Source organism: Pelodiscus sinensis, chromosome 1, assembly GCF_052426305.1.
Source record: "Pelodiscus sinensis isolate ZL-2025 chromosome 1, ASM5242630v1, whole genome shotgun sequence".
Classification (NCBI taxonomy): domain Eukaryota; kingdom Metazoa; phylum Chordata; order Testudines; family Trionychidae; genus Pelodiscus; species Pelodiscus sinensis.
Genome location: NC_143052.1, coordinates 146,687,406 through 146,712,979, shown reverse-complemented (window position 1 = coordinate 146,712,979; position 25,574 = coordinate 146,687,406). Strand labels below are relative to the sequence as shown.

General features: G+C 42.9%; 1 protein-coding gene across 7 annotated transcripts in view; it reads left to right on the top strand.

The window, feature by feature from the left end:
• Positions 1-24,436, top strand: part of STXBP5L (syntaxin binding protein 5L) — a 451,312-nt gene extending 426,876 nt beyond the window's left edge. For 6 of the 7 annotated variants that reach the window (XM_075905178.2, XM_075905171.2, XM_089772224.1 and 3 more), the window contains 6 exons: positions 11,076-11,315; positions 13,001-13,361; positions 15,212-15,377; positions 20,311-20,422; positions 20,853-21,073; positions 23,721-24,436. In XM_075905178.2, the coding sequence (XP_075761293.1) occupies positions 11,076-11,315; positions 13,001-13,361; positions 15,212-15,377; positions 20,311-20,422; positions 20,853-21,073; positions 23,721-23,762 (1,142 nt within the window). In that variant the 3' untranslated portion in view covers positions 23,763-24,436. Of the gene's footprint in view, positions 1-5,068; positions 5,168-11,075; positions 11,316-13,000; positions 13,362-15,211; positions 15,378-20,310; positions 20,423-20,852; positions 21,074-23,720 lie in introns of all 7 variants that reach the window. The other variant, XM_089772234.1, reaches the window with a different exon arrangement.
• The last annotated feature ends 1,138 nt before the right edge of the window (positions 24,437-25,574 follow it).

The window sequence follows — 25,574 nt, the reverse complement described above, 5'->3', positions numbered from 1 at the left end:
GTTTCACCTAACCTTTGTCTGGTTATGATAAGACAGTGGGGCAGGTGGTATACCTTTTTGGGAGGGAGCAGGTGCCAGCCACTTTGTATTTGAAATGTTACATTTTCTCCCACTTGAAGTGGAATGACTGACTTTCTTGTTGTAGTAATTCTTCTGTTCTAGCTGCTGTTGTGTGTTGTTTTGTTTTTTGCTACTTCGGGATTACATGCCTTTTGGCTTAAAAGGCTTGTTGGATGCTAATATTGTGCTGTACCTTTCTTTCTCAGGGATATGAAAAAAATACGTGCACACCCCAAGCACAGCAAATTACAGCGCTACAATGTGCCACTGTAAACGGGCTCCCAGTGCTGTTATCTACTCCTCTTGTGGAGGTGGTTTACCTAGAGCTCTGGGAGAGCTCTGTCCCAGCATGGGTGCCATGACCATGCTGCCATGGCAGCACTTTAAACCTTATTTTACAGATAGGGATAGCTGAGAAATAAAGTGATGGGCAAGTCCCTGGCAAAGCGTAGACAAAGCCTACATTTTTTTCCTTCTACCTCATCTTCTGAATAGATGATTTATATAAAGCATTTTGACATGTGTTTATTTCCTTACCTGTGCTAAGTAGAGGTTGCTTGAATCTGCCTCCTCTTCTGTGTTGTTTGTGCTAATCCCTCTGTAGTAAGATAAGGGCCTGAAACAAAAGCCCATATAACACAGGCCTGGTTTGAGGCCTGAGGCCTAGCTAACAAAGGACAAAACTTGTCTAATACTAAGCAAAGCTAAACTGTGAACAAGAGGCAGACACTGCTCACAGAACTTGGCACAAACAGGGCTGACAGTGTAAAACATTAATTGGTAATAGGCCCAGGTGTAGAACAGGAATTGGTACTAGGTACTGACTGTAAAACAGTAATTGGTACTGGGCATATGTTGAAAGCACATTCCAAAAGGACAGTACCACTAGCTTGTTAAGCAATACCTTGGTACCCACACTCCCACAGATAGTTCAGGAAAGGATCTAAAATGACAGGATGATGGATAGAGATGATATAATCAAACCAGGAGGTGCAAGGTGAAGGGTGGTACCTAAATAGTGTCAGAGGGTGGTAAACTGACAATGTCAGGAGTTAGGTGAAACTTGTTTGTACCTGTGTATAAAGAAGTGTCTTGGAAGCACAGTCTTTGTCCGGCCTAGGGGGCGAACCTTCCACTGACTGAGCTGAACCATTGTCAGGGGGTACATATGCATAGTGGACCAACAGAGTCTACTGACAACTATCACTGTACTTTGCTTAACAATAAACCTGGCCAAGCATCTTAGATGCTTCTCTGATTTGAGTTCTTTGCGGGCTCTCTGAGTCTGTTGGGGTGACTAATTATTCAGGTCAACATGGCCCACATGACCGAGTAGACACGCATGCGGCCTTCTTGTTATCACCATTGATGGAGCAGGAGATCTGTCAGGACAACATGACAATAAATCCTGACCTACTACACTTTTAATACTAGTTTAAGGGCTTCAACTGACACATCAGTGAGAATTGCCAAAATGAACTGTTTACAGAGCTAGGCAGCAGCTGAGCAGGAGTTTTGTGGACCACATTGGTGCCCAGAACTAGAATTTAGGTGCCTAAGTGTGGGGTTTAGGTGCCTAAGCACCTCTCTGCATGTCTCTGTCCTTGCTCTGACTCCTGCTAGCTCATTCCTATTAGAAGTGACTCAGTCTTGAGTGTCAGATAAATGCTTCTAAAGAGGAAATTTTGTACCTTTTGGAGCAAAAGACTTTTCCCCCAAAAGACAAAAACTGTCCATTAGAAGGCTGCTCCAGCACCTTCTGCCAGAGCTTCACCTTCCTCTGCCCAATTTCACACTACCTAGCGTGAGAACCATACCATGTATCCCATACATTGTTCAAGAATGGAGCATAAACATTTCCAGCAATGTGTAGTTCACCCCACTGGTTTGCATCCTTCCTTGGCTATGGATATGATGAGAGAGTTTTGACTTTAAATGGGAAAACAAACAAATTTTTCCCATTCCCTCCTGCCTTTTCTTTCAAAGTATGTGCATGAGTAGTTTTACAGAGGCCCTGGCTCAAATATTGATAGTCAATTTAGTAATATACTAAGTAAACAACAACAGATGGAGGGGGAACAGTTTTGTTGTTATAAGTTTTTTGGTCTGGGAATAGTTTCTCAGTGTGATTCTTCTCATTAGATTTAAAATATCTTGTTACCCACCTGAGCTTTCTAGAGACCTATCACATTTCCCTTACTTTTAAAGTGAACAAAAATAAAAGGAAATTTACTATCTGAAAATTATATGATGTCTGCTTAATTGTAATACAACTCCTTATCTATTTCATTCCCAAGTTAAGATGACTGAATGAAACACTCTAGACCCAGCTGAACACTGAGACTGTTGTTTTGCACTGTGCCTTGAGGAATTTATTTGCAATTGCTTCACTTGCTAGCAATTAATTATATGAGACAGAAATTGTTTTCCAATATCTGAAGTAATGTTGACACATTGTAAAAGTGAAGCATACAGTCAGAGGATCCCCTGTGTCTCTATAGTTCCAGTTAATGTGGTTTGCTGAGGCAATAGGTACAGCCCTGCAAATCTGCAATTTATATCTGTGGATGTAGATATCCGCAGATCATGTTTGTGGATCGCGGATTGGAAGTGGATGCAAATTTAGTATCTGTGCAGGGGTCTAGCAGTTTGCACTCAGGGACAACCTGTTTAGAAGTGCTTGCATTTATTTGATGTTAACATTATGCAAGTATAGTAATTCCAAATGCAAAGCATTTCAAAGTTACTGTTCCTAAAATAGTTACTGTACAAACAAATATGCAGGTAGGGAACCCATCAGAGCCAAAACTGAATTTTAAAATGCTTTAGGTTGCATGCTTCAAGAAACAAAATGAGATATTTTGATTCCCATATAAATGAACAGATAACTTTGTTTTCTGAAGTACTCTTTATACTCTCCTTGCCCTTAAGCAGTGTTACATAGAAAGCTTACCTCAAATCCTTGCTGACATACAAATTGCATCGTGCATAAATGGAAAGTGCTTGAAGACAAGGGGATATTTTAGGACTCTGATAAGCAGTTTCAGACTCTTATATAAGCTCTAAAGAGTTTGATATCTTTGAATTAAAGATGGGCCCAGATCTCAGCAGCCCACACACTGGGAGTGTTTGAAATCCAAATTCAGCTCAAGCTCATAGTCATTTGAATGTGAAAACACTTCAATTGTGTATGTAGAGGCAAGTGATTCATACAATAGAACACCGAAATCTTTGAAAATGAAATAGGTGAGTGTTTCTGATGGGGAATATAGATCATGCAATGAAAAGGTTTGGCTCCGTCTGTCTTCATATTAAGTGGGATTTTTGCTTTCACGGATCCTGATTATTTTTAAAATAGACTGAACCACAAAACCCAGGCCTGCGCACAGGTGATTTCAAGCGACAGGGCCAAATGTTCTGCCTTCAGTATCTTCTCTGACAGCCTGATTCTCCATCATTTCACACCAGTTTTCTCTCAGTAAACCCTGCTGAAATCATTAGTTATATCAGGCTTCAACTTGTGTGACCTGGTGGCGAATAAGGTACAGAATCTTCATACTAACAAGTGAACAGTTAGTCTGAGGGGGCCTGGTGACCACCTCTCACCATTGGGCCCTATGTTAGTAGACAAAATTGCTCTGATGTAGAAGATACTCCATTAATAATGAGTTCACATGGTTACCAATACAACTGAAAATGTGAAGTAGGGAACTACCTGAGTCTGTTCAGTAGCAGGACACTCACTATAAATGCCCAGTTAATTTTCCAGCGTACTTGTTTGTGCTTAAAACAACTCTTGTTGCTTTCTAGTGAATTGCTTTAACATGCAATGTAGCTTTAGCGTGGCACCAGTAAAATGTGTTTAGAAATGTTCCTTTATCCAAATCTATGTGCAGCATTCTTAAATGTTTCACTGCCCTGTGGTGTCAGTTCCTACCCTTTTGCTCCTCTGTGTTGCTGAAGCATTGCCATCAATTATTTGGTTCCATTTCTGTCTGCATGTCTATGTGATCAAAAGTTTAGGATTAATTTTAGGACTGTTTGTTTACACTGACTGTCAGAGATTTGTGTTGCTACAAACAAACTCATAACACTAAGGAAAAACATTTTAATATTTGCATTGGCTTCCATGAAATGAGATGTTGAGTGCTTGGGATTTACAGAAGTGCCTAAGCATTTTCAACTATGTAACTTTGCTTCCAAAATATCCCGATTTTTATACAGAGCACTGGCTTCATTCTTTGACAGACTTTATTAGCAGATCAATGGTATACACTTAATTCATTAATGTAAAACTACACACTACAATCATCTATAAATGAACTCCAAATGTGTTAATTGTAGGGCTCTCGGATGGTGAATGTAGACATTACAGTGCAAAGATTCATCTTAGTCACTGGTATTTTTCTCTTCATAACAAGTAATACTTTTGCTTTCACAATTCCTGACTGGAAACATGAAGGATTTATGCTTGCTCGTTAGTGTTTATTCTGTTATTTTGACACACAATCACAATGTCACCTCCATGGAAGAGATGATTTACAGGGGCATATTCCTCTTTCAAGGCCCATGCAGAAGCTAATGAGAACAGAAAGGAGAATATTTCCCTAAAGCTGTGTAAGTCAGCAGCATATACATTTTCATTAGTATTTTTGTTTTTAAGTCTGCATGGGACAGTGAGGAAACTGTGCTGTTATTTCCACTAAGCCAAAGAGAATAGAAAACATTATTCATTTTAAGACTGGTCTATAAAGTTGGCAAGTCTGGGTTTTATTTCCATAAATTAAAGCATGGGAAATGTTATATTTGAATTGCCTTTTTAATATTCCCCAAAACCAAATCCAACTTTCTTTTAAAGCTTCCAGCTAACTGCCACAGGACCACTGTGTCTGGCAAGAAAACTGCGCTAGACTGTAATTGCTCGGTGCTGCTTTCATATAAATGTCATGATGATGGTTGGCTCAATTGTTCTTGTCCTTTTGCAATGCATGCATTTTTGTGGCAGTAGGTTACATTTCCAGACGGGCAATGCTTCAGCAATTACATGGAGTCAGTACATTCTCACATGACGAGCGTCACTATGCCACTTACACATGGATGGAGAAAGGTAAGGCTTGACAACACTGCCTGCATTTTTATCCTAACATGTTAGCTGAAGTATCCTGTATTTTTCTGTCGCTGTGAGGGGGTAATAGAGGCTCCACAGTCAGGGGAAGTCAGATACAAGACACTGATTTTATTTGTCAGAAATGTTTCTCCACAAGCTGTTGACAAAAATGTGAACATAACATGACAAGCAAATTAATGTTATAAACCAACAATTGATTCATGTAGGTCAAGCCATGTCTGAATAACCCAATCCATATATAGGGCAGAATTGAATGTAAACATTGAGGAGAAAGGATAGTTGTTTTTAGTTGGGCAGAGGTAGCCTGACAGGCCTACTACGCCTACTTTGAAGCTCAGAATTTATTATTAGTCATTTGGATGGCATAATCAGTGTACACACTACATGCCACTTTGCAGTAGGCAAGCTTCAAATGAGAATAAAAGCAACTGTTGGCGGGGGCTATCTAATGGATAAACAGATACCATACAACATGTCATACCAAACTGTAATTTGTGAAGCACCTGCTAAAGGGTCTGTGGAGATTTGTTTTTTTGAATGGTCGTGGCTGCATTTCTCTGGTTTCGAGCTGCTTCTACAGGTATTAAGAAAGAGCCCAGAGACCTATAAAAGCAGTTAGAAGCTGGGAGAAAGAGCAAGCGTAGCTCCATCTACTAGGAGGAGAAGAGGAATTAGGAACCAGTAGCAAGAGGAGATTGCTCAGGGCAGAAGAAAATGAGGCATCTAGGGTTTGAAGAAATGGGTGGAGGAGGTCTGGTTATCAGGCCATGAATCCAGGATACAAGGAAATTTAGTGGTAGAAAAGCATGTTCAGGGGAGAGAGCACCATATAACGGGAAGAGACAAGAAGAACGGGATGAGGTAGCAGAGGAACATTTGCCCTGGAAAGAAAAACAGGACAGACTGGGGAAGAGAAATGAAGGGTAACAAAATTGACCTTATTAAAGAGAGCTGTAAATAGATTTATTTCCTAAGAGCGCTGGCCCAGGCAATACATTCCTTTGGTTGCCAAGGAGCTGTTCTGTGTTCATAATTGGGAGGGGTGGCAGTAGCCCTTATGATCATCAGTGGGAAGAGGAGGAGTCCACAAAACAATCTATATTAAGAAGATACAATGAAGATACTTGAACGCCCTTGTGTACAGTAGGAATGTTCAATTTCAATTAATTAACTAATCAGATAGTAAATGGGATTTCCATCGACTATTCAATTAGTTAATAAGAACTACCGCGTTCCGCCTTTGAAATGTACAAGAGTCCCAGCAGGGGCTCTTGTGCGTTTCAGAGATTGAAACGCTGCGTGGAGCCTGGGGCCAGCTGGGAGTTCCGCTGACCCCCAGGCTTCATGTGGCTGCCAACTTTGAAAAGCACAAGAGCCCTCGCTGGGGACTCCTGTACTTTTCAAAGCAGAAGCACCGCATGGAGCCTGGGGGTCAGTGAGGGACTCAGAGACCCAAGCTGGCCCTAGGCTCCATGCAGCACTGCTGCTTTGAAAAGCACAAGAATCCCAGCGGGAACTCTTGTACATTTCAAAGATGGCCACTGCTGTGCCCTTGCCCCCTCCCATGGAGCTGGAGGGAACTGGCTTTTAAGTCAGCTCCCTCCAGCACCCCCTCTCCTTGCCCCCCCCCCCCCACTGCCTCTTTGTGATAGAGGCAGTGGTGGAGGTGAAGTGACTTGTCGACTAGCATGTCAACTATCCAATAAGCTTTTGCTTATCAGATAGTCGGCTAGTCGTTGACATCCCTAGTGTACAGAGCAATATAATACAGAATGCACACAGCATGACCTGCCATCTTTGTGGCTGAGCTATTTTTTACATTAACAGCAACTACATCCGTCCCACCTGGTGGAAAATTCTGAGGCTGCTGGGAAACATTAAGTGAGTTCTAATGTGGCGGTGTGAGTAGCTTGTTAACTGTCCCCTGTGTGTCAGAGATGGGAGCACTCTCTCCATAAGAGAAGGGAAGGTGTGGGCAGAGCAGTCTGGAGGGAGCAGTGAGACCTGAGGAGATGGAGCTAAAGGTTTTATTATTTGATGTCAAACTCAAGGAGGGTGGTGAGGTGACTCTATTCAGCACATGGACTTTGTTTTAGAGCAGCCTGCTCAAGCAGGGTGGGATATTTTGATGTATTCAGCAGAGAGGGTTTGGGGGAGGGAAGGTGGAGGGAGAGAAACAACCTTGAATTAAAGAACATGAGGGCAGGAGTGGCAGCCTTGCAAATTTGTGGATATCCACTTTATATCTGTGAGCCATGTTTGCAGTTCATGGCTTGAGTGCAGATACAATTGCTAGGTGGACTCGTAGTCCACCCAGACTTTGATGTAAGAGGGCTGGATATTACATGAGAGCCTTAAAGAATGAGAATCCATACAGGTCTCCTGTGAATACAAGGACTTCAAGGCCTACCCAGCAGATATAATTCCCTGTGATTAGGGGCAGTTTACTTGTTTTATTTTGCTCCGTTGAAATGCAGGGAGACTGGGAAAGCTCTGTCTGTCCTAGTTTTGGAGGTATATCAAGGAGTTCATAACCATGAAGAATGAGATGTTGCAGATGGATAGTCCTCTGGTCATCAGAGGGACTTTAGGAGTAAGATTGTCCAGGAGCGAAAGCATTGACTATGGCGGGGAAAAGGCTGTATCAAGTTGGCCATGCTTGCCTAACAATCATAGAAGTGTAGGACTGGAAGGAACTCAACAGGTCACCTGAACTGAAGCAGGACTAAGTAATATCTAGACTAGGTGTTTGTGTAACTTTCTTGTAAAAAGGTTTAGTGCTGGAGATTGCTCAGCTTTCCTAGGTGACTTGCCGTAAGTGCTTACCTGCCCTGACAGGATGTTTTTCCTAATGTCTAACCTAAACTTCAGTTGCTGCGGTTAAAGCCCATTGCTTCTTGACTGGTCATTGGTAGCTAAGGAGATCAATTTATCCTCTTCTTTATAACAGCCTTTTAGATTTTATCATGTCCCCCTCCATTGTCTCTTCTTCAGACTAGACAAACCCATTTTTTAAAATTTTTCCTCATACAGCATATTTTTTAGACCTTTAATCATTCATGTGGCTCCTCTATGGACTTTTTCAAATTTGTCTACATCTTTCCCAAATTATGGTGCCTAGATCTGGACACAAAGCTCAATTTAAGGCCTTATCACTGCTGAGTAGATTGGAAGAACTGCTTGTGATTTTGCCTACAACACTCCTGCTAACAGATGAAGCACACCTCCCTATTAGCAGCCATTGAGCCTGCTGGAAAAGGCTTAGAGGAGTTCAGCTAATTGACTGAGGCAGGTGCTTTTATATCTCACTCAGATAAAAGGGAGTGGCTCTATGAAAAGAGAAAGAGAGCAGATCTACAGTGTGAGAGACCTTGAGGGAGGAGCCCTAGGAACAGCACATCTGAGGAGAGGCCTAACCTGAACTTTATCAGCTGATTATTAAAGCTAAATTCCAAGAAGGGGTGGGGTTTTTACTTGGTTTTAGAGCAGGCTTGGAAGGTCACGTGGTTTTCTTTAAATTATGTGTTTCTATTCAAAAATCTTTCATGACTCCAAAGTTTAAGAGATGTCATGTTGAGCTTTTGAAATTGAATCTGAATATTGTATTTAATGGAAAACAGCACGACATGTTCCCAAAGCGTCCTAAAGATTATACCTGTTAACGTCAGTTCTGCAAAAAGGCATTAGTTAATTGTACCACACAAGCAAGGAACATTTATTCTTATTTAAAGGAAGGAAAAAGTCCTGTGACACATGCAAATAGCACATCATGTATTTTAAACACTCTGCAGGTCGCCTACACAGACTGAGCAGACATATTTGTCCCTTCAGCACCTTTCACAGCCTGAACATCAATATGTTTGCTTTTTACATGCTCTTGTCATTAATACCAGCTATTAAAGGGAAAAATACATACAGCCTGTGCATCGTGTGCGGGAAATGAGGCCCTGGACTACTCTGGGTTGTGGGGTCTGGAACACTTTGCATTAGCCCTCTTTGGTCAGCAACTGGTGCTTTGCTGATGAACATTCTCCAACCCTGTGGCTAGAGTGCGGCAAGATCTGTGAAGGCCTGGGGCACGGCCATTCACAAGGCAGTAGATTCAGTTGTCAGCCACCCCCAGCTTTTATGCAGGCCTGTACAGTAGTGTTGAGTCAAGATCAGACGGCAGCAGTAATACCTGCACTGAGAGTTGAATGTAAACTCGCTGGCTGGGGAGCATATGGAACTTGGAACCTGAACCAGACACAAGTTTCGCTTTAGCGTGGGGGGACTAAAATCCTGCAGTATTGCACAGCTCGGTGTTTCGCAAGGCAATGGCCTCACTCAGCATAGATACTGACCCCTCAGCTTCCAGACCTTAATCTGTATAGCAGTGCTGTGATGTGCGCCTGTCCAGTAATTCTCAGGGGGGTGCTGGCAACTGGCTAATTTCTGCCACTAGTACAGAGGCTTGAGGGGTGGAGAAGGAAATTTAATATCACAGCAGATGCTGCTTGTGGGACAGGGATCCCTAAACGATCACTTCCTCAGGCGAGCAGGAACTGTATATCTGGTAGTATGCTTTAGCTTCTAGCCTCTTGTGTTGCAGAAAAGCACCTGTAACTTTCAGTGTTGTGTTGTAAGCCAGAGTCTGCCTCTACCTCGGTTTAGATAGATTGCAGAGCTGGCCCAAGCCTGTCTTGCAAAGATTACCCTGGGTCGCTGATTTCTTCTTGTTCAGGAAGCACAGTGAAGGCATTAGAGATGAGAGATCAGTAGCAGCAATACTCAGAGTAGGGATATAAGTTACTAGTTGAATCTCTGATAAGCAAAAGCTTAGCTGATTAAACTAAATGTAACATCCCTAACTCAGAGCAGACCAAGCTGTCAGGGAGACTAAGCTGCTGCCTTGGGTACCAAGAAATAAAAAAGAGCCAAAAAGCAACCCCCTTCTACCTGCTGCAGCCATCTCCTGCTCCCTCCCCACATGTCCTAATGCCACACCCAGATCCTTCACTGTGCAGTCCCTTCTCAGATGCTTGGTCTGATGATAGACAAGGCTGAGTGAGCATAACCCTAATCCCGTGATGTCCAACCAGTTCTGGCTATAGCAAACTAGTCACTCTCAGCTGGCCAAATAGCCACATGTGGTTGGCATGTTGGACACCATGGCCCTGATCGGTGCCTTCAACACCCTCCGGGAAGGGTTGGGAAGAGGCCCCTTTCCTTTGAGAAATGCCTAGTGAGTTTGGTGTGGGGCAAGTGTGCGTGTCTATTTCTAAGTGGCGGTCACAGCAGCCTCTAAAGACACACACAAAAGCTATGTGTGGTCCAACCCTGTGGTGTGGAGTTGGTTGAGGAGCAGAGCAACTTTCTCACTCCACTGTATGGGGAGTGAGAGGTGATTTGGGGGGCAAGGGCCTGAAATGCCTGAAATGGGCCAGTTCAAGGGTCAGTGCCTCCTCCCAGCTGCCAAGAACATCCCAGACTAAGGAGGGGTACTCCACACATAGCTATAGCAGTGTTTGGTGCAAGGCAAAGGGCATGTGCAACAGGACAGTGATGCTGGCACCAAGCCCTCATTTCATGTCCTGTAATAGGGTACATGATTTAATTTTAAATACACTGGTAATATGAGAGTCTAGGAGAGATCCCTTGAGCAGATTCCAGTTAGCTTCTGATGATCTCTGTAATTAGCAGCTACTTGGAACAGGTTGATTTGTCTGGAGAGGTCTCACGGTTGTTTATGCACCGGAAGAAAATTAAGACCATGCAAGTATCAAATAGTTCCCATAGACCATAACAAGTCAGTGATGTCCACGTACAACATTTTCATTTGGTTTGTGTCCGTGCTCCAGCCCAGCCAGTTCATATGTGCTCGATTGTATTTACCTTATTTAAACAGAAAACCGGGAAAACACCTTCAGCCGTTCCCGAAGCTCTAGTGTCTCCAGTATCGACAAGGAGTCTAAGGAAGCAATTACAGCTTTGTACTTTATGGAAACCTTTGCACGGAAGAATGACTCTACTGTCTCCCCCTGTCTGTGGGTTGGAACAGGCCTCGGTATGGTCTTAATCATCTCCCTTAATCTGCCTGCTACTGAGGAATTAAGGCAGACAGAACCGGTCATGGTGTCTCCAAGTGGTAAGAGTTTCTGTCTGCTTTCCTGTTCTTTGTCTGTCTCTGTAGCAGGGTAGGATATAAATATCTGCTTTTATCGGGTTTTTCTGACCAAAATCTCTCATGTAGTGAATATTAACCCACTCATTATACTGAGTGCACAGAGGGATATAAAGAGGTGATTGTAACATTGATAGATGTAATTTAGAGACCTAGGGCTGTCTGTTTTATCAAAGGTAAAGATTAGATCTTACCTAGAGCGCCGCACATTCCTTGTAAGATCCTGGAAACGAGACTTTTTTCAGACTGGAAAAATAGTTTCCACCTGGGAAAGTGTATTTAGGATTCCCTTGAATGTATTAAGAATTTGATGTATCATGTGGCAACAGAAATGTCAATAAATTCCAGTAGAAGGTATTTTTAGGTGTAGACACAGTGATTAGCACAACTAGTTATTTTCACATTAAAAAGCCTTCATAAACCTTAACTAATTATTCCTTCCCTGTGACATAGGGAGCTGCTCCCATTTCTGCACGAGGCAACAGGCATAGACAATAAACGACTTGGCCAATGTTAAGAGGGAGCCAGTATTAAAGAACTCAGGAAGTCCTGCCTTCTAGCCCTGTGCACTGATCCCACAGACAGGCCTCTCTCTTAGAGCAGTGCTAGCTTTCAGCACAAACCTGCAGCTGTTTGTAACAGTAGTGGCAGAATAAACTAAGCCTTACTTTTGCACCAAGGTACAATTATGAGGCAGTTATGGACACTGAGGAAGCCATGCCATGAGAGTAGAAATAAGGGCAGAGAACAAATGAGACTGGGTTTTGGAAAATACAAATTAATACATGTGAGGAGCAACAATTGCAAGTACATATACTAAATGGCAGGGGGAACCGCAGAAAGCAGAGACGCCTAGAGCTAGCAGTAGGCAGCAGATTAGTCATGAGTTTGAAGATATGGCTGGGAAACGAGGCCAGTATAATTTTGAAGAGCATAGACAAAAGTATTTTGTCACTGAGCATAGAGGTTGTAGTCCTCCTACGTACAGTTCTGATCCAGCCACAGCTGGAATAGTGTGATCAGGTTGGGGGTGTCATTGCCAGAGAAACAAGAGGGAGGTAATGATGGCAGGTAAAGGGTATAATTTACAGCAAAATATTGAACGATACATACCACATCTTGGCTAAGTTACAGGGGATACCGGAGGGGTGTAAACACCACGGAGGGACAGGATGTATTACCAATTTTAAGGGGCGCTAACTAGGAAGAGTGGGAGGAAATTTAGATGTAAGGAACTGTAGTTTATATTTCACAAGAAAAGGATAGGAGCCACCTCAGTTGCATGTTTAAACCCAGACTTGGATAAACACTAGAAATTGCTCTGTAAAGAATAACCCTACTGGTAATAGAATGGTCTATTTTTATCTCTCAATTCTATTTTATATTGAATTTTTATTGAATGTTGCCTGAAATATTTTCAATAACTGGCTCACCATCTCTGCATGGCTGCAAAAATATTTCATTTGAAGCAAAAAATTACTTGGTGCAGTTGGCTGTGCAGCTTTTTAGCTTACTTGGGCTCAGATGTCCTGTAGTATCCATAAAGGGAAAACTGGGATGCAAAACAGGCTATGAGACACATGTACTATTAGTGACCACTGGATTTTTTGGAAAAGCATATGCCAAAGCTAGAGAATTGTATTTTACAGGTACAGTTCTGACGCTGAAGGGAGCAGTGCTGACTTTTTCATGCCTGGACTGCATGGGAGCATTGATACATCCACCCTATGAAGTATGGAGGGACCCAAACAGCATAGAAGATAATGAAAAAATGAGAAAAAGGAAACTCGTCATGCATTCTCCTTCCTCTTCTCAGGATATGGGAGATTATCAGTTTGCGGTCATCTGCTCAGAAAAACAAGCCAAAGTTTTCTCTCTGCCTTCCCAGACATGCCTCTATGTTCACAACATCACAGAAACGTCCTTTCTACTGCGAGCAGATGTGGTGACCCTGTGTAATAGCATTTGCCTGGCTTGCTTTTGTGCCAATGGGCATATAATGACAATGAGGTACTTCCTTAACTTATCTGCATCTGATGAAGTGGGTCTTCGCCCATGATAGCTTATGCTCCAATACATCTGTTAGTCTATAAGGTGCTACAGGACTACTTGTCGCCTTAACTAATCATTTGTCAAAATTGTAAAAAGCAACAAAGCTAGGTTGTAAAGGGGAGCAGGATGAACAGTGGATTCATTCTCCATGTGCAATCTGCTGGAATGGGCAGCTAAGCTTCTTTTTATTATGTACACATGTAAAGCAAGATGAGTACAGCTTTACTCTGCTATACAAGTTCTCTGAGTTAGCAGTCCTCACCATACAGTCCCAGGCTCTCTCTGACAGCAATTGCATCGGAGAACCAACACTCATTGGGAGTGTCTAGACTACAAGGTTTTTTCAAAAAAACTTCCCCTGCGTCTAGACTGCTGCCGCATTCTTTTGAAAGTAAATCGAAAGAACATGGCAGTTTTTTCGACCACAGAAAACCTGATTGTATGAGGAATAACACCTTTTTTCGAAAGTGCTCTTTTAAAAAAAGGCGCTATTTAACACAAACTGTGCTTTTTTTGAAAGAGAGCATCCAGACTGCCTGGGTGCTCTCTTTTGAAAAAGCGGCTTGCTTTTTCGAAAGTACTGGTTATAGTCTATCTTTCGAAAAAGGCTTGTAGTCTAGATGTAGCCAGAATGACTGAAGTTGTAGAATAATTTCCATGCAACCCATCTCTCTTCAGTCACTTGTAACTTTCTGCTTTCATCTTTGGGACAAATCACTTCCAAGTCTGGTTTCACTCACATATGTTAAATGATTGTGGAACTCAATATATCTTTCGCTACACTGTTAAAAAGGAATCTTATGAATTCTCTTTTGGAGAGCTCCTCAATCAGAATTGCCAAGTTAGAAAGTTGAAAGGTGGCAATAAAGCAGCAGTGCCAATGAGAACTGTATCCAACACTGGATTGGATTTAACCAAACTCTGACCTTTGAAAACCACACATTGCATGTTCTGTGGCTTTTTTTTTCTTGCCACGGGGTCTTTAGGATCCTCCAGGGCTAAGTAGCAGTTGAGCAGGATTTAAGAATTTGAATGGTATGACGACGCGTCGGGGAGCCCCTCACCCTGCACCCTCATTTGCAGCCTGATGAGACTCCGCCAGCCAATAGAATAGAAAGGGCTTATTGCTTCTCCGAGATACAGCACAACACAGCACAGCCTCGATGCTGACATAGGAGCCAGGGCAGACAGCCTTAGTCTTCTTGGGGGAAAGAGGTTTACAGGCCCCTGACCCTCCCTCCCTCTCCCCTGTATTGGTCTGTCTGCTTTTTTCATGCTTCCCCCAGCCAGGATTGACCCACTCCCAGACCCTGCCCTCCAGCCAGATCGCCATCTCCGTCTCCCTTCCATTGTCTCTCCTTCTGGGAAGAGCCTTGTTAACTGCTCAGGCTGGTACTTAGGTGTCTGGGTCAATACACATGTGGGGTGAGTCAGCGGGAATCACAGCCAGGTGGGGACACCGGGTAGCAAAGCAGACAGCCCCCCACTATGCCACATATGGGAACTTAATGGACTTCAGCTGCCTAACTTGGCAGTTTGGTGTCCTATTCCTTTTGTGGAGCTAGCCCTAAAATCCTATCTTTGTCATTGAAGTTCTCTCTGAGACCAATACACAGAGGGAACAGATCTATGAAGTGGGAAGGTGCCATTTACTGTAGTGCATTTAAGAGTAAGACTGCAATGTAAATACCATTGCATTTCCAGCTCTATATGGAAAATATTAAGTTACCAGTGGGTTTGAATCCTAGACTAGAATCAAAGCACTTTCTCTAAATCCCAACATAACACTGTTATCTGTTTCTCTTCAGTTTGCCCAGCCTTCGCCCAATGCTGGATGTCAACTATTTGCCTGTAACAGACATGAGGATAGCACGGACATTTTGTTTCACCAATGAAGGGCAAGCTTTGTATCTCAGCTCTCCCACAGAGATCCAGCGACTGACCTACAGCCAGGAGATGTGTGACAATCTCCAGGTAGGGCCTGTAAATGTAAACAGCAAACATACTGCTTAGTTTTCTTATTGTGGAGAAGTCTTTGGCGCACTAATGGCCTCCCATTATCAGATCCATGCTTCCTACAGAGGAAGGCTGTATGTTTTTAGCACTTCTAAGCCACCCTTCCACCACTGCCTTAATCACATTAGCTTACACTATTCTCAGACTTTCAAGTGTAACACCATGTCCTCCATTTTAAAATCTAGTGCAACCTGTTCCAGATAATCTTCATTAAATCCAGTACATTCTTATTTTTAATTTGGAATCTGAAACTTCCCATAAAATAGCAAAGATTTCGCAGGATTTTTTTTTTTAACATTTGCAATTTCTTGCAAGGAAAATGTTAATTTACATCAACATTTCCAAAGAGAAGCAATTTTTCAGGAGAAAAACTATATTTGGAAGGAGTAAAATGGAAAAAGAAATACTTAGTGGCATAGTGTCATTGTCTAATGCTTTGATCCTTTAATGTGCACATTCCTTGTGTTAAGCCTATGAAAGAATGTAGATCATTAACACAAAATTTTATCAGCTAAATATGGGGGAAGCAAAAGAGAGAGACTTCTAAAACCAGATTTGTTCCCAAAGAGCAAATGGTGCATGTGTAAGCAATCAATTCATCTGAATAGTTATCTTTTACTAGTAGGTTTCTCAAGGTGACAACACTTATTGCTCTTCTAAGCTTAGCAGAAGTTAGTTAAATAGATTTAATTAATTAAACGTTAGTTTTAAATGGTTAAAAATGGTAAGAAGTTGAACAGTGGCATTATGGCCAGCAGATGTGTCACGCATTAATTTTAATGTAAGATGTGATCTAGTGTGAAACTTCTGTGAGAAGGCAGTTTTTTTGTTTTTTTTAAGTGAATCAGTGCTAGCTTGACAATCTTATAGATGGAAAGTGTTTATTTGTAGCACAGGAAAGTGTCAGCAGCTGCAACAGCAGGCCACACCTCCCATGTGCACACCATACACCCCATGTATACCACAGGCTTGTCCTAAAAGAAAAAAACGTTATTTACCTCTCATAACTGTTCTTTCAGATGTGTTGCTCATGTCCATTCCAGTTAGGTGTGTATGCGCTGCATGCATCAATTCTGGAGCTTTTTTTATATAAGAATTGCCATACTGGTTCAGACCAAAGGTCCATCTAGCCCATCTATCCTGTCTGCCAACAATGGCCAATGCCAGAGGCCCCAGAGGGAGGAAACACAACAGGTAATCCTCACGTGATCCCTTTCCTGTCACCCATTTACAGACAAACAGAGGCTAGGGACACCATTCCTACCCAGCCTGGCTAATAGCCATTGATAGACCTAACCTCCATGAATCTATCTAGCTCTTTTTTGAACCCTATTAAAGTCCTGGTCTTCACAACATCTTCTGGCAAGGAGTTCCAGCGGTTGACTGTGCGCTGAGTGAAGAAAAACTTCCTCTTGTTTGTTTTAAACCTTCTGCCAATTATGTAATTTCATTTGGTGACCCCTAGTTCTTATATTGTGGGAATAAGTAAATAACTTTCCTTATTCACTTTTTCCATACTAGTCATGATTTTCTAGACCTCTATCATATCTCCCCTTAGTCTTCACTTTTCTAAGTTGAAAAGGCCAAGTCTTTTAAATCTCTCTTCATATGGGACCCATTCTAAACCCTAATCATTTTTTTGCCCTTTTCTGAACCTTTTTCAATGCCAATATATCTTTTTTGAGATGAGACGACCACATCTGTTCACGGTATTTCAGATGTGGGCGTACCATGGTTTTATATAGAGGCAATCAGATATTTTCTGTCTTATTCACTATCCCTTTTTAAATGATCCCTAACATTCTATCTGCTTTTTTGATCGCCACTGCACACTCAGTGGATGTTTTCAGAGAACTATCCATAATGACTCCAAGATCTCTCTCTTGAATAGTTGTAGCCAAATTAATCCCCATCACATTGTATGTATAGTTGGGATTATTTTTTCCAATGTGCATTAAATGTAGCATTGATAAATGTAAAGTAATTTGCCATTTTGTTGCCCAATCACTTAGTGTGGTGAGATCTTTCTGAAGCTCTTCATGGTCTGCTTTGATCTTAACTATCTTGAGCAGTTTGGTATCATCTGCGAATTTTGACACCTCACTGTTTACCACTTTCTCTAGATCATTTATAAGTAAGTTGAATAGGATGGGTCCCGGGACAGACTGTTGGGGGATCCCACTAGTTACCTCTTTCCACTCTGAAAACTTACCATTTATTTCAACTGTTTCCTGTCTTTTAACCAGTTATCAATCCATGAAAGGACCTTCCCTCTTATCCCATGACAGCTTTCTTTACTTAAGAGCTTTTAGTAAGGGACCTTGTCAAAGGCTTCCTGGAAATCTAGGTATACACTACATCCACTGGATCTCCCTTGTCCACGTTAGTTGACCTCCTCAGAGAACTCTAGCAAATTAATAAGACATGATTTCCCTTTACAGAATCCATGCTGACTTCCCCCAACAAATTATGTTCTTCTATGTGTCTGACAATTTTATTCTTTACTATAGTTTCAGCTAATTTGCCTGGTACTGACGTTAGACTAATTGTCACAATCACCAGGAGGGGAGAGACAAAAGGGGGAAAACTCCCCAACAGCTAATTACCTACTCAGCAAACTATTTACAGCTAACTAAAAAACTTTGAACTAATGCTAACTACTATATACAGAAAGCGGTGGGTTGGACTATTAGGTAGTCAGGCGCTCCAGCTTACCGTCACAAGAGGTAAGGAGGAACTGAGGGGGTGGAGGAACAGCAGGGGTTTATATGCAACAATATAGCAAGGCGACTCCAGGGTGCTCCCTGGCTGGGCCAGTAGGTACTGCTGAGGGGGAAAAAAGCTCCAGAATCCATACATGTGGCGTGCATACACCTAACTGGAATGGACATGAACAAGAACTCGAAGGAGAACCACCTTATTGGTACAAAGAGGAGGTCAGCAGTATTTTTAGTCTTTGAGTAGTTCCTGTCCCCTAACACTTGACCAAGCCCATAAACTGCCAGTAATGGTGGTAACTTCTGGTTACTATTAAGTTGAGCCAGATTTGAAGCAGGTCAGTACTTGGCCATAACATGACCCTGTTCCAGGACAGTAAAGTCCTGATATGCTGCTCAGGTTGAAAGATCTGTTTTAAAATGTTATGACGGCTTAAAAAGATATGGTGCTTGGTAGCTGCATGGATCTAACTGAAGGTAAAGTGCATCAGCGCAATTTCTGTTCCTTCCCTAATGTGTTTATTTTACTCTAAAAGTAAATGCAAGCCCCACTCTCCACATTAATCCAGCTTCCCCAGCATTCAGACAGTGGGCTAGCAGGACAGGCATTCTGAGTTAGATTATACACCATTAAGAGTCAACAAAAAGGGATTAAGATGTGCTTTTGAATTATTTACCATAGTTTTCACAACTGTGATACCGCCCTTTATTTGCAGGTGGGAAAAGCTTCTTGTGTTGCATTAGACCATCTGCGTAGCTGCTGTGTGTTAATGTAAAAGTCATTTATACTAAGCGAAAGCTAGTTCATCGTGTTAGATTTTTTTTTATACTCTGAAGAGCATTGAAGGAAGTGACATATGTGTGGTTGTTGGGGAAGGACCATTAGCGGTGGAAAAAAAGGAAATAAGTTTGAGGTTGTCTAATTAGCAGAGTACCAGGCTGCCAACATGGTAAGTTACATGGTATAACTGGCATTTGGTAGTCCATGGGAATGTGTTGAGCAGCAAAACTCATCACGCAGTGCTGGCATTTTCAGCACTGAAGAATTGTGATGGGGAATGAGTATTGCAGCCAGGCTTGGGTCCTCTAGAGAGGAAGAGGATTTGAAGTGATGGTTTCCAAATTATTGGAAGGACTTCAAAATACATCACTGGAGATGGGTTAGACTTGTGTTAGCCCAAGTAAGGGAATAAGGCTCTTACCTCTTAGCACTGCTGCACTCCCACCACTCACATCATAGTTTCTTCACAGAGAGAAACAGCACGGGCTTTATATACACCTGGTATTCCCCTCATGAGCCAGTGGGAGGAGCATGGGCAGAGAGCCAGGGTTTCACCCACCCTGACGTACCAAGTGACCGAGCAATAGTATTAATGTGCTGAAGCCATTGCCTGACCCTAGCAGGTTGCAAATAAATTTGAAAGCTTGATTTATTCCTAAATACCCACTAATCTGAGGGATACAGGTGTCAGCTCTGTGGGGGCAGGACCATGTTTTCAGATGTGTATGTCAGTGTCTGTCTCACTGCTATTGCTGTGTAAATAGCAAAATTAAGTGGGAGGTAGATACAGCTAGCATCCAGAGATGAGCTCTCGGAGGGAAGCCAGTGGCCTTTTATAAAAATCACTTCCTGTCAGTAAGCATCTTTGTTTTCTCTTTGCAAAGTATTGACACTCTGGTTGCCTGAATAATCACTAGTGCAAAACACATAATTCATGAGTCATTTCTTCAACAGTTTTATTTCTTCTGCTGCTCACCCACTGATTGTGATTTCTTGATTTTTAGTCTACATTTGCAATGAGGGCACTAAGTAAAAATTCCCCCCAATCATAAAATATGGACCTACAAGAGGAATGAATGAAAACTAATTTTTTAAAAATGAGAGTGGATTTGGTTGGAAATTTTATTTGCACGATTGACCCTGCTCTAGTAATAACCGGACATCAGATGCTTAACATCGTACTCTCCATATTATGAGGATTTTTTTAAGAATTGACTTAAAAATAGTCAAATATTGTCCCTGCTAGCCCTGGGTTTGCAGTACAAGCTGAATTCAGCCTTGTATTTTCAACATCTGATGTCAATGATTCTTTATTCTACCTCAGACAGTTAAGGTAAATGACAGTCTTCATCCTTCTAGTGCCTCACATTTTCTTCTGTCTGATTTTGGTTAGGACATGCTTGGGGATTTGTTTACCCCAGTGGAAACACCAGAAGCCCAGAACAGAGGCTTTCTCAAGGGGCTGTTTGGAGGAAGCGGGCAGACCTTTGACAGAGAAGAGCTGTGTAAGTGATTCTTACTGAAACTAATGGTCAGAAGACATAGAACAGCTAACCCTATACAAGGGCTCCCCATGTAATCTAGGAAAGAAGGAATGTTAAAAATGTTAAAGGTAACAGTATGAGGGAGGGCAGAGAATTTGTCCCAGGAGCTGCTATGAGGAGCAAGAGCTTGATCTTTGAGCCTTGTTTCTGTCTACTCAAAATGTTTCCTTACTCCCCAGTGAGAGCAAGTGAACAATAAAATAAGCCCCATTTCTGCCACTGCTGAAGTGGGCACTAGTATCAAACCTACCTGGATAGTTTGAGGCAATTTTTATGTACCACAGTACACCTCCAGATAACAGCAAGGGAGTGAGGAACTGGCAATGAACGTTCTAGTTATCAGTGGGGGAATGCGCTAACTCCCACCTAAGCATCCACTTTCCCTGTGCAGTTGGCGAGGCTTCAGCAGGAAAAGCCTCTCGTAGTCTGGCTCAGCACATCCCTGGCTCGGGTGGAATCGAGGGTATGAAAGGAGCTGCAGGAGGGGTAATTGGAGACTTGGCTCGTGCACGCCTCGCCCTTGATGAGAGAGGACAGAGACTGGGAGAACTGGATGAAAAAACAGCAGGCATGATGACTAGTGCAGAGGCGTTTTCCAAACATGCACATGAGGTATGGATCATACACGTACACAAATGGAGAGAGCTCACTCTAACCTGGGTTATCCAAAGTTAAGAAAGCTGAACCTCCTTCAGGAAAATTAACCCAATCACAGTTCCCCCAGGGATTGTCACCTTAATTTATACAGCACTCTCCCCAACACATTGGGGAAAAATGGTGTAGATCTTCATTATGTGACACTTCCTCTTCTTTCCTACATGCCTTGACAAGCTGCAAAATACCATTTTCATCTGCACCAATTAAAATGAATGGGGCAGTTTCCCACCTCAGAGCTATTATTTCAGGCTCTCTGCAAAGTCAGGCAGCCATTTACTTTGGTTACACTTAACTCCACATTTCTTAGAGGTTAAGGTGGAAAGGGATGGCCAGAGCATCGAAACGGGGGTGGGCAATAATTTTTGGCCCGGGGCCACCCTTCGAAGGGGCGGGGCCTTAATGGGAAGGGGCGGGACTACCCACCCCCAGACCATGATTGGTCTGAGGGTGGGGGGGAGCCCCTTTACCCCCCCCTTCCCACTAGGCACTCATGCCCTGGAAGAGGCTTAGTACGCTCCCCCACCTCCAAGCCAATCAGGGACTGGGGGCGTGGGAAGCCTTCTCCCACCCTGCAAGGAACATGTGACACTTTGAAGTGCTGCGGACTTCAAAAAGCTTCATGCAGCTCTCCCACTCCCAGGTTCTGATTGGCCTGGGGAGCACATGAAGCCTCCTCCGCTCTCTCCCCCGCCCTGTGAGTAGTGTGTGGCACTTCAAAGCCCCACAAAGCTTTTGACACTCTGCCCCCGCCCTGCGAGTATCGCAGGAGCAGAGCAGAGAAGGCTTCGGGTGCTCCCCTGCCCCCAGGCCTTAATTGGCCTGGGGGCAGGCGAGCAGCAGGGCCTCTGCAGGCCGGATCTACCTGCTTGGTGGGCCGCATTCGGCCCACGCAGGCCCTTTTGCCCACCCCTGTTCTAAGCTCACCAAAAGGCCATTACATCAAAGGCCATTACATTTCACCTGAGTATTCTTATATTAAGTTCAAAGACTTCAGTTGGACCAAAACATTTCAGTACTCAGGAAATGAACCTGTGGGTCATGAACAGAACAGAGGAGAGCCAAGGTGTCACCAATGCCTGAAGCTTTCAGTGTTTTCTTCATAAACAAGTGTCTTTCAAAACTGCTGCCATCACCCCGTTGTTCTCAGTGGGATGGAAACTACAAAGTGCCCTCAGTTAAGACCATTACCTTCATTCATTGACAACTCTCACCCTTCTTTGCAGGCAAAATAGGGGCCTCAACCCCTTGGGGCTAATAGGAGAGAAGGGCAATACTCACAAATTGCTAAAAAAAATGTACTTGCCTGTCGCTCCTTCCAGTGATGAGCAATAACAGGAGAAGGAGAAACAGTATAATCATGGGTGTCTTGTGGCTCAGACAAGGGAAGGCTCTGGCCATGCCCACCCTCAGAGTGCCTGTTATAGGTGTTCTGGCTGGGGGAGGAGAGAAGTGTTGCTTCCCACAGCGCCCACCCTCCTGGTGCTCCTGGCCAGGGAGGCTGGAACCACCTCCTCCCCTCCCCTAGTGCTACAGGAGCCATGCACCCCTTCCCTATCTGTGCTCCTGAGAGGCTGAGAGCCTCAACATGCTGCCCTGCTTCTCCACCCCTCTTGGTGCTCCTGGGAGGCTGGGGAGCATGTGGCACATTGCCCTGCTTCTCCAGGAGGCTGGGGAAGACTCAGTGTGCTGCCCTACTTACTTTCCTCCCCAGGGGGCAGGGTCTCTGCAGAGGATGGGGCTGTAGGTGGAGCTGGGGGGCCCTGCCACCCCCAAACTCAGCTGCACCAACCGCTCATTAGTATAATAAAACCTGCTTGTAGAAAAGGCTGAACTGAAACTAGGGTGTATCACACGTGTATATCTATATTCAGGGGAACAAACGGGGGGCTTTGGGAAACTGGAATGGGGGCATGATCTTAGTGTTTCCTCTAAAAACAACACTTTGCCAGAAGATGACATTGCAGTTTAACATGCTTAGTCCTAAATTTAGGGATCAACTAAAAAGATGAGTAAGTACATTAAGGAATAGTTAACTAGAATAATGATTCCAATTGTCTGCACAGCTGGATAACCACCCACCCCAGGGAGAATGTTTATTTGTATTTGGTTTATTTTAGTTTTTCTATTGGCTGTTAAAACATGAGGCTAAACTACTCAAGGAGATGCATAGAGGTACTGACAGATGGTATTTGAGAGGCACCTACCATACCCAGTGCCTCAGAGTCCTACTTTGCCTTATGCAGACACCAGTGTGCTAAAGTAGGAATTCCATGAGGAGTGTCTCTTCCATGACCTAGGGGGAAATAATTAAGTGTTTCAACTCCACAAAGAATATTATGACAGAGGAAAAAAAGGGGCGGAAGAGAGTATTTCACAGAAGAAAAGGGCAGTGACATGTTTAGCAAAACACAACCTTCTACAGTTTGCTCCAAATTTTCTGCTTCAATATGAAGTCCATGACAATTAATGGAGCTACTTCATTTGTGGTACACCACCACCAGCTCACCAGAGTTCTGCCACATTAATGTGGCATAACACGTTGCCATCAGCAAAACACATTTATGTATCTAATTTTCATTTTGCTTATTTTCCATCCCTGTAGTTGATGCTGAAATATAAGGACAAGAAATGGTACCAGTTTTAGACTGCTGCTTGACTTTCATGAGAACACTATTCAGGGAAGCGGAACTTATTCCCAGCACTGGCCAGAAGCAAAACTTTCTCCTAGGAAATGTTTTCTTGTTTGTTTGGATTCACCACAACCAGGGAGTCAAGGAGAAGTTTTACAACCCACAAGATGGAGCCTAGACTTGTATTGGTCTTTTAGTCAAAATACCTGGGCCATGGTGTAGTAAATCTTTTCTCAGAAGCAACTGAACAGTCATGTTGGCATGTAGCTTTTTTTCAGAAGCTCTAGGAATGAACGGTGGAGAGTGTGTCTGATTAAAGATATCTTGTACAAACTAGAATGTTAATGCACTTATTTAAAAAAATTTTTTTGCATGACTGACATCTTAAAACAAAAAGACAGCATGTTGTGACCGAAGAATAAGGGATTTATTTCTATGCTGAGCCAAATAAATAAATAAAAGCAAAGCAAAAACCTTTATTTTTTAAAAACTACACTATAAATAGTCAGTACATTTCAAGCATGGGGGCTGCTGATACTCAACAGAAAAATTAGATGAGTTGCATTTTCTTAGTTGCTGCTAGTTCTTTTTCTTAGCTTGAAATCAGTGCAATTTAATTCCTGTCCAAAGAATTAAACTAACATCCAAATGCTTTATTTAGAGTTTGTGAAGGAGCTAATTGGGGGATGTTACTCTTTACCATCCAAAGAGTGCAAGCAATGCCTTCCATAAATACTAATTTTCTGAAAGAAGTGTACAGAGTCTAGATACCTCTGAAGCATCCTGGGGAGCGGGAGGGGTGCTGTGACATGTCACCCCAGAAGTGTGTGACTCACTCTGATGCCTTGGCTTCTGCCCCCAATATTAGAAGCTGAAGAGAAGGTGAGTTATTAATTTCGGGTACGTCTAGACTACATGCCTCTGGCGACAGAGGCATATAGATTAGGCTACCTGGCATAGGACAATGAAGTGGCAATTTAAATAATTGCTGCTTCATTTACATTAAATGGCTGCCACACTGAGCTGATCAGCTGTTTGTTGGCTCAGCATGGTAGTCTGGATGCTCCGCGGTCGACATCAAGGGCATTTGTCGACCTCCCAAGTAAACCTCATCCCAAAGGCATGTAGTTTAGATGTACCCTTTTTGAATTAAACTGAATAAAATAAAGGGAGCAGTGGATCAAGCAGCCAGATCCCCCCCAAACTCAGAGACTTCAGCAGCTTAAAGGAACAAGTTTCCTTTCACATTGCACTGAAGTGATGCTAAGTGCCCCAATTTGTAGCTTAAACCTGTTACCATTGTGATCTTCAGCCAGCCAACTTTAAAGCCCCCTGTATGTAATTTTAAATACACCAGACAAGACAGTGGAGAAACTAGTCTATCACCACTTGAAATCTCTGTAAAACATTTCCACAGCACTGAATGACTGGAGAATGCAGTAGCACATTGTCTACTTTGCACAAGTGTAAATACCTACAGAAGGTGCAAGGTACGGGGGAAGTAGGCTGTTTATATCAGGAAAGCTGCTGCCATGGAGCTTGCTGCTTTCCACCACGTGCTTTAATTTTCTTCATTTTGCAGATACTATCAGATCGTTTTCACAGCAGTGTACCATGATGTATTTGCGTGATCAGAATTACAGTTACCTTCTCTCCAGGTCAGTTCTATTCCTCTACATCAGCATAATTTCAAAGTAATCAACTTTCAGATGGAGTCTAAAATTAGCTTGGGAGCAAAGTGCCAAGTTCTGGTTTGCCGGTAACTATGCATAAGTACAAACTAAAGGAATGAGGGAGAGACCTGTTGCATCAGGTGAATTCATTTG